This window comes from Priapulus caudatus, unplaced genomic scaffold (assembly GCF_000485595.1).
Source record: "Priapulus caudatus unplaced genomic scaffold, Priapulus_caudatus-5.0.1 Scaffold66, whole genome shotgun sequence".
Taxonomy (NCBI): domain Eukaryota; kingdom Metazoa; phylum Priapulida; class Priapulimorpha; order Priapulimorphida; family Priapulidae; genus Priapulus; species Priapulus caudatus.
The window spans coordinates 599,996-609,643 of NW_014577127.1; the positions used below are offsets into that span (position 1 = coordinate 599,996).

At 43.3% G+C, this 9,648-nt stretch overlaps 1 protein-coding gene across 4 annotated transcripts in view; it reads left to right on the forward strand.

Moving 5' to 3' along the window:
• The window catches only part of LOC106821259 (serine/threonine-protein phosphatase 6 regulatory ankyrin repeat subunit B-like), a 19,182-nt gene that overhangs the window by 3,754 nt on the left and 5,780 nt on the right, over positions 1 to 9,648 (forward strand). For 3 of the 4 annotated variants that reach the window (XM_014825982.1, XM_014825984.1, XM_014825983.1), the window contains 3 exons: positions 3,928 to 4,101; positions 5,143 to 5,224; positions 6,073 to 6,173. In XM_014825982.1, coding sequence (XP_014681468.1) covers positions 3,928 to 4,101; positions 5,143 to 5,224; positions 6,073 to 6,173 — 357 coding nt within the window. Of the gene's footprint in view, positions 1 to 3,172; positions 3,256 to 3,927; positions 4,102 to 5,142; positions 5,225 to 6,072; positions 6,174 to 9,648 lie in introns of those variants that run through there. The other variant, XM_014825985.1, reaches the window with a different exon arrangement.

Here is a 9,648-nt window from a genome sequence, read left to right on the forward strand (position 1 = left end):
CTCTCTCTCTCTCTCTCTCTCTCTCTCTCTCTCTCTCTTTATCTCGTTGTGTGTGTGTGTATGTCTCTCTTGCTCTTTCTCCCTCTCTCTCTCTCTCTGTATAGACGCACGCATTATTTGCTTCATAGACAAAGGACGATAGAAAAGACAGCACGAGAATATTCTATAGCGATGAAGCAACGACTTCAATAATTCAAGCAATGCATCGTCGTGAACGTAAACAGTGACAGGGGCCGTAAACACGATGTTGTCTCCGCACACGCCATGCAGGGCGGTTTATATATAGGTGTGTATAGCTGACCTATTATCCGCCGTGGACCCAGGTGCGGCCTCCGGGTCTGTGTCACCCGTGTTGACACGCGGGGACGCATTCATACGCGGCACGTATACGGCACGACTCTTAATTCTCTCGCTATAGAGCCCCGGTGCGGTTATTGTTAGAATCGTGCAGCATCGGAGAAAAGGCTAATCGATGGAATCGAACAGCGATATCGGATGCTTGGGAAGACACAGAATTTGTTTTGTCGCGTAGGAACAGCCTGTTCTGTTAGCATCTATGGCAAATACGACATACGGATATACGTTCTCCTATGGCACTATTTGTCATAGGAAGATTCTTCCTATGACAAATATTGGCGAGTCAACTTTGTTCCACTTTAATTTACAGCTGAAATTCACTGCTTGCGTTCATAATAGCGCTCTTAAACATCTATGATGCGCACAACACATACAACAATATTAAGGACAATAGGAAGATCAATTATACAATAGGAAGAATCGTCCTATGACAAATAGTGTCATAGGAGAGCGTATATATGCGTTTGTCGTATTTGTCATAGATGCTAGCATAACAGGCTGGCGTATCTCTCCGCATCGCTTATAGAAGAATTTCCGCGGGAGAAGTACACGGCTGTACGTATACTTACATAGCTCACCGCGGCTGTACGTGGGTTCTGCACGTATGGCTAGGGGCAGCCCCTGCTGAAGCAATGTGCGTCATCACATCGTGCTATATTACGCATCGTAAAGGCGATCGTTGTGGGACTTGCGCATATATATATATATATATATATATTTATTTATGCTGCCAGGAAAAACACAACCACATGGGATATGGTCGACAATGGCCAAGCTAATTGCTCGACATATATTATAAAAACTTTCAAATTGTTGAACATATAAACATACAGCATAATGCGAGAACGTGGTTACCATGGCAACCGTGCAGTTGATTGAAAATCTGCGGTTGCCATGGTAACGAAAAAAACAAATGTGAATATAGTTACCATGGGAACGAGAAGCCTGAATACTTGATACTTCAGACGGTTACCATGGTAACGACGCAAGGTTTACAATAATACGTAGGGGCAAACCCGCGGCGATGGAGGGGTTGGCGGGTGAAAAGCAATTTTTTGACGACGACCAAGAAGTGAGCAACTACCAAGCGATCAGCAAACAAAGGAAGGTTCAGGGGACAAAACGAAGCTGTCCACCGCACACGCTGATTGGTCAATCGGTAAATGATAGAGTCTTAAGCAACCACAGATGGCGCCAGCGTAGAACGTTAGCAACGCAGGAGCCACCACCAGCTGTGTGAATCTTTCCCGGCAGCACAAACCCCAATGAGCCGCTTATTGCAACACTGCTCATAGGAATAATTATGCTGCCAGGAAAAAGACAAACACATGGGATGTGGTCGACAATGGCCAAGCTTATTGCTCGACATATATTATAAAAACTTTCAAATTGTTGAACATATAAACATACAGCATAATGCGAGAACGTGGTTACCATGGCAACCGTGCAGTTGATTGAAAATCTGCGGTTGCCATGGTAGCGAAAAACACAAATGTGAATATGGTTACCATGGGAACGAGAGGCCTGAATACTTGATACTTCAGACGGTTACCATGGTAACCACGCGAGGTTTACAATAATACGTGGGGGCAAACCCGCCACTAGGGCACACATGTGACCGGACCCCCACAACCTAGGAACCAGATCGTTACTGAGAACCTTAGTGTGTAATGCGGATGTACCTCCGGAATTAATCCGAGGAACACCTGTCCGCTGCCCTGATTTGGGCATCGGATTCCCCTCGGGTGGCAGCTGCTGTAGCGGCGCCAATCCGGAAACTGTGCCCTTTAAATGATAAAGTGGACAATCCACAAAAAACCCAGTACCGCCTTGAGGTTCTTGTCGAACTGGGAGCGGGAAAGTGGCCTCCCATCGGGCATGAGGAACAACGGAACGAAAGCTTGTCCCCGATGACGTAAATATTCAGACAGCGAGGCGAGAGAGTTTAAGTCCTGGCATGGTGCCAGGTCTAGGTGAATCACCTGGTGAATCACCAGGTGAAGCCCCAGATAGTTTTAAACCAGCGTTATGGAGTTTGGGGCCTCGAGAATGTAGAGCCGTCATCCACAGTTCCCAGTTGACCTGGCCCCAAGCCCAATTGTTGGTACAGCGCAGTCGCCTGAAATTCGAGTCGTAAAACGACCAGTTCCCGCCCTTGCGGGCCAAGTCTCTGATCATTCGCCCGTATTGAATGAGCTCGGGTGCCAGTTTCATGAATTTGGGCGACGACAGGTAAACCGCCATGTATATCTCGTACGCCTCGAACCACTGTTCTATTGTCTTAAGTGACTGTCTTTTGGCCGGTACTAATTGTAGCGCTTGCTTGTCACTCTGGCTACCTACCAGACTAACGGAGTATGCGACCTCGTGTTCTGGCTTCGTCAAAATGGCAAAGTCAACGAACTCTTCCGCCCAAATCCGTTGTTTAACTTTACATGGGACTAAAGTCCGAGACAAAATTGTCCGACTTGTCCATAGAAAACCTGAGCAATTTTCAGCCACTCTACCGGACGTCACGGATGGAGAGGGATTGGTGGCCTGATGAGCATCTGTGTTGTCATTTGATCTGCCCTGTTGTGTGTACCAGTCTGATCGCGGACTGGGCGACAGATGCGATCTGATCGAACGTCTGCAGGGCAGCCTCCATTTTTCCCATGAGCGCATCGGCTGCCGAAATCTTCTCCGCGAGCAAGGCTGCCTGCTGTTCCGCGGACAGTGGCCCAGCCTGGTCGTCCGATGTGGTTGGGATATCAGACATCGGCGGTGGCATGGCAACTGCCGTTGTCCTCCGAGTTTTCTTGCTGGATCTGCCTCTGTTAATGCTGGGGCCCGTTTCCCCTGCTTGGTTTTGGTCGACATACTGTACAAAGATAGACTCGGCAGTAACAAACTTATCATGTAACTACCCTACTGTGGTCTGTCTGCCGGACATTTCGTTGATCTGTCAGCCTGACAGCATTTCGACCGTATCTATTATATTATCATTGTTATGCAAGTACTGTACTTGCATTACACCTCGTAAACCGCTCTCTCTCTATATATATATAGCCTATATATATTATCAGGGGTGAATTAATAATAACAATTTGTCATTATTCACCCCTGATATTATGTATATTTGTTATACATGGCGGGTGAGGATAATTCAAACGACTAAGGAACATCGATCATCAAAGTGATAACGTACGAACTATTGAATAGTGTCGTGCAACCTCATGCAATATCATCTCCGGTACACATGTAACACACTCGCGGCACGTAACATGAGCTATTCTATTAGTTGATTTTTTTGTATTTTATTAGCATCCAGCAGCAGTGAGAAGGTGGCATTCGGGAAAGTCATACTATGTAGCACATGCCTCACTAATCTTTGACGTGTGTTGTATATAGCGTCCATCAGAGAAAGAGGTGAAAGTCATTCTGCGCAGCATGAGCCACGCTAATCACTAATTTGCGTTGCATATATGATCCAGCAGAAGGGAGGAAAGATAAAGAGACAAAGCGACAATCAAGAAGGTCATTAGGCGTGGCATGCACTACTACATCATCGTTCATCTGTGTTGTCTGTAGTATCCAGCAGCAGAGAGAGACAAATCGGGTAAGACGGCACTGCACTACTGCAGCGAGAACAGAAATTCGCGCTGCGCGATGCTGCTTTTGGACACAGATCCGTCATTGATCGACGTACAGGACGAGGAAGGTCACTCCGCACTGCATCTCGCCGCCATATGCGGCTCTCTAAAGGTATTTACCCGTCGCTGCAGTTTTTACTCGCGCTCCGCTCGTTAGAGATTCACAGTGAGTACGTCTCGTCACGGTACATCATCTTGGGGGAATGGTTATGATGAGGAGAAGATGGATCCGGGGTTAATGGGCTGCTGTCGTGGTGTAGCATCCTGCATTACAGCTGTCTTGATTAATGCTGTCTCAGTTAGGGTTTGAATAATGCTTGGATTAGTAGGCTGATGCGTCTGTTGGCCGAGAAATGGTTTGGCCAATTGGTAGCTCGGTCGGTTGGTCAGTCGCTCGATCTATTATAGTCGGTCGGTCAGCCAATTACTGATTTCATTAAAACACCATAATAGGTCTTAAATCGTAATATTTTTTTGGGCGATCGCGCGTGTACAGAAATCCGTCAAGATATTGATAACACTAAATAGAACACTTTCAGATCAATCTTGTCGTGCCGTGCCTTGTTCATCGACTGTGTATTGATCGCATGTGGTACACAATAGATATTTCATTCGCTTCTATCGCTTTTAAAGAAGGCTCGCAGGCGGAAGCATATATGTTGTTCATGAAAATACATTTAACCGTCTGATCCATATATGGTGTACTGTATGCATCCTGATACAACTACACCGGGGGAAAATATGTAAAAAAATTGTCGTATATCGTAGGCATGCAATGTGCAACATAACTACAACTAAAATATAACAGAACCGGAGAGAAAGCTTTAGGCCTACTCAACTTTTTGCTCCCCAACATGTCAAGCACGACATATTATCGCCGGCATAGGCAGGGTCAACGCTTGTGTTGTGTCTAAAAAAAACTTCGTTCTCATATCTGCATGCCAAATTGCACGCTTGCATGATTAAATTCAAAATGTCTTCTATCTGTACATCTATAATTATGTCAGCTCAACTCGGCGCAGCCTAGTGCTTACTCATGCGTTTATAATAATGATGACTGCAGCTAATAACTAGGAGAGTGCAAGTACCCGGAATTTATTGATGAAGCCTAGACTATTCTGTTATTTGCTGATGATGTTATATTCCGATTCAGGTCTTGAGATGCCTGCTGGAGTATGGCGCTGATGTTCAGCTGAGCGATGGGGAGGGACATACTATCATGCATTGGTGCGCCGGTAAGGCGGCCTGCAATCGACCGCGACGCGAATAGCGCCATGCTGTCGCTGTTGTCATTACGAATTATTTCCTGTTTTCTTTCTACCAGTGTGAACGAATTCACAGTAGATATATTATAGGGAGTCAACATCGAGGGTTACCCAAATGTATGTGTGGTGTGCGTGTGTGTGTGTGTGTGTGTGTGTGTGTGTGTGTATGTATGTGTGTATGACATACGGCCGCGTTATATACTCGTGTATTAAAACTATACAACCTTTTACCATATTTTTTTGAAGTTTGTTTTTTAATCTACCATGGGTGTTCCTGGGCATTGCTACTTCTCTCTCTCTCTTCGCTCTCTCTCTCTCCTCTTTCTCTCTCTCTCTCTCTCTCTCTCTCTCTCACTCTCTCTGCTCTCTCTTCTTCTCCCTCGCTCTCTCTCCTCACACACACTCACACACAACACACACGACAAACACCACACACACCACACACACACCACATCACACACAACACACACTACACACACACATTATATATAGTATATATATATATATATATATATTATATAGGAGAAGAGAGAGAGAGCAGATATGAAGACGACGAGAGAGAGAGAGAGAGAAATATTGAAATGACAACAACTGGAGATTGCATAATATTTTCTGTGTAATATAATTTGCATTTGGAAAACTGAACTTTATATATATATATATATATATATCAAGAGTGCATAATAGAGATCTATATCTACATCTATCTATATCTATATCTACATCTCTATTATGCACTCTTGATATATATATATATGTATATATATACATGTACGACGTTCACACCTGCTCAGACGTGGTAACGATCGATTTTTCAGTTTGCGGTCAAGTAAAAATGATAGACCTTCTGATTGACTGTGGCGCAGAAGCGTCTTCCGCCGATATTCATGGTGCCTATCCTCTACACTATGCCGCGCAGGTAAGACCTATATACTTGTCCAGGTAATTATCTTTCATCTTTGATCAAAGCCTTACGAACCCGCATCACGCAATATCGACTGCCACGACTGTTAATGTTATTGATCTCCATTCTGCACGCACCTGCTAAATCCATTGTCTTGTGCTGTGGTTGCCATTTTTACCTCCGCCAAGGGGTTGGCAGGAGGTTAGGTTTTCACCGGCGTGTGTTTGACTATTTGTTGGTTTGTGGGTTTGTGGGTTTGTGTCCAGCCTAACTGAAAAAGTTATGGACGGATTGTCATAAAATTTTTAGGATACGTCAGAAATCGCCTAACTTAGAATTGATGAGATTTTGGTGGTGATCAGGATCCAAATAATTAATTAATCAAATTTTCAGGATAGGTCAGAAATGGGGTAACTTAGAATTGATTACATTTTGGTGGTAATCCGGATCCAATTAATTAATTAATTAATTAATTAATTAAATTTTCAGGATCGGTCAGAAATGGGGTAACTTAGAATTGATTACATTTTGGTGGTGATCCGGATCCAATTAATTAATTAATTAATTAATTAAAATTTTTACAGTGAGAGAATTGAGCTGCCTTGGCGGAGGTCTGTGCTCTCCGAGTGCTCTAGTTATCTTATACTATGCTGATGCGCATTACCTTTCCAAGTTTCTAGTGCAGTGTTTTTATTATGGTTTAAAGAAACCTATTACCACATAACTTGTCGAGCTAAGTTGTTTAGTGTATAATGACTATTTATGTCAGCACTATGTGCACAAGTTTCCCAGATTAGTTTGTTGTAGGCCTCCAGCTCGTCCTTTGTCACGGACAGAACATACTATATTTGGGGCTTTCTAGCGTGTACAGTTTGACTGCATCCTACACAATTAACCCGCGTTGTGAGTATGTCGTGGATATCGCTCTCATGGATGATCATTTGAAATACCATTGAAGTACTCGGATATGTTATTTTTGGATCACCTGATTATCATCGACGAATTCGATTCGTGTGAAATAGAGGCACGCGCTTATTAGACATAATATACAGAGCTCAGGTATGCCGAATTAACTCCGTAGCAATGCTACTTTCTCGACATACTGCGAGATCAGGTACGTGAATATATGACGTATGATCAGGTAGCGATATACAAGCCTGAACTAAATATACAAAGTTAAGTCTGCGTGTAATTAAGGGTCACTCAATGCAAAATTGGAAACAGTGTAATTTATAACCAGGTGTCCTTTCTATAGTGATGGGTTCTCTATGTAACCAACGATCAAAGGAATCGCAGAATGTGTCATTCATAGAGACGCATCCGTTCTATAGAGGTGTCCACTGATAAACGTTTGACTGCACGCCATATTTGACATAATAGCTGATATAAGAACTAAGAAACAAGCAATATGCGTATATGGTAAACGCGATTAATGCGCAATTTTACGCGTGTGTACCATACATGATTCGCAGACGTTGTCCTAATACAAGCATATCTGAATATTATGCAACCACTATTATTACTAACGCTGCTATTGCCGTTAGCGATGCGTTGCGATTGCGGTAGGTTTAATATATTAGAATTGATATTGCTATTATATATTGCAACCGTACGAAGCTGCAGATGATTACAAAATCATAGACACATAGGTATATTGGCATAGAGGTTCCCCTCTATGCCAATATACCTATGTGTCTATGATTCTACCGTTGTAGCTATAACCGATGACATGATTCTGCGGCAGGTTGTAAACAGCGACTCATGAAGAAAAGGTTATTGTAACCAAGAAAATCTGTTTGCTTATGACATAGTCTTCACAGCTAAGTTGCTAGCAATCAAATTTCGTATATCATTGCCATTGGCCTATGCATTATTACCTAGAATCGGACAGAGTTAAACGCATGGCGAATAGTTTCTAAAATAACGTTTTCAATAATGTGCAGAATATTGCGCATGTTATTTGTTACATCATTCTATCAGGAGTGTCATGATATAAGCAAGAGTGTCTATATTATGACACTACTGATTCTATTGCACGAACAGTATACACAGACGAAACAATTTTCAGGATCTTGCGTCGGTCTAACCGTACTATATGAATCCCATTATGATATATGTGCTCATACCTGGCTCATGTCATACGCTGTCATACACATGTCATACGCTGTCATACGCGGTCATACGCGTGTCATACGCTGTCATACGCTGTCACACGCTGGTCATACCTGCCCATACCTGGCGCATGTCATACCCTGCCATACGCATGTCCTACGCTGTCATGCGTGTGTCATACGCTGTCACACGCGTGTCATACGCGTGTCATACGCTGTCATACGCGTGTCATACGCATGTCATACGCTGGTCATACCTGCCAATACCTAGCGTGTGTTGTGTTTATGTGTGGTGGGGGGGGGGGGATTTTCCCGTCGTTTGCGTCCAGCACATGAGCACCGTCACACCGATCGAATGGAGGTCATGATAGCTATAGATGATGGATAGCTCGCTTGTGTCTATACATATATATATACACACACAACTTTCACAAATATCTATGATCACTAGCGACGCGTCTTTCCAACATACTATTGGGCATCGTCAACTTATGGAATGCATCCGAGTGAAAGCGCGCTAGGAAAACTCAGGAATATGTCGGCCCTCGTGTTTACGCGTGTATTTAGATCTATAAATTTGTATCAACTGCCGATACGATCTGTGTGAAAAGGACCGCCACGGACGCAAAACACTCTGGCAGTGGGCAACACAAGTATCAGCTGCAGTAGGGTAGCCTTGGCGCAATGCTCAGGGACCCAGGTGAATGTGTCATTAACCTTTAAACCATACAGCTAGTTAAGTAAAAAAAAAAAACTCGAGCACTGAAAAATCTCAATATACACATCCAGGTCCAGTTATAATGCTAATTTGTTTTTTATTATTAATGATGTTATGTTCTTATCATTAATCATAATTTATTTCCGGTCACTCTTTTCTACAGTTCAAGTATTGGCCGGGAACATTTTCTTCGCGTGCGTTTTCTCACGTTATCATGGCTATTTTCTGCATTGAGTTTCAACGCTGAATTTATTTTTAGTACACGCGTTACACCGCCTGATACGAACAATCCTTTGCAAATAAATGCGTAGTGACTATTTTGAACTTTCGTACAGTAACCATTTAAGCTTGTTCAGTTAATATGCTCGAAATTTGTATTGGAGTTCTTGTTGTTCTGTGTCACCTGTCTTGATATCTAATCGCTACGTGTGAGCGATACTGCATGCATCCCTTTTGAAATATAACCCTTAATGCTTGTAATTACCTGTTTACGACCGCCAGTCGTCTATTTAGAGCCAGATAGAATGTTCTGTGCCATCGTCTGAACATAACGATGCTTCATTGCTGAGTTGTCTGGCCACGAAGGAATAGGTAGTATAGCTGGCAGCCATAAAATTTAGACCAGCTCGGCAGCGGTAATAAAGCTGCATATATATATATA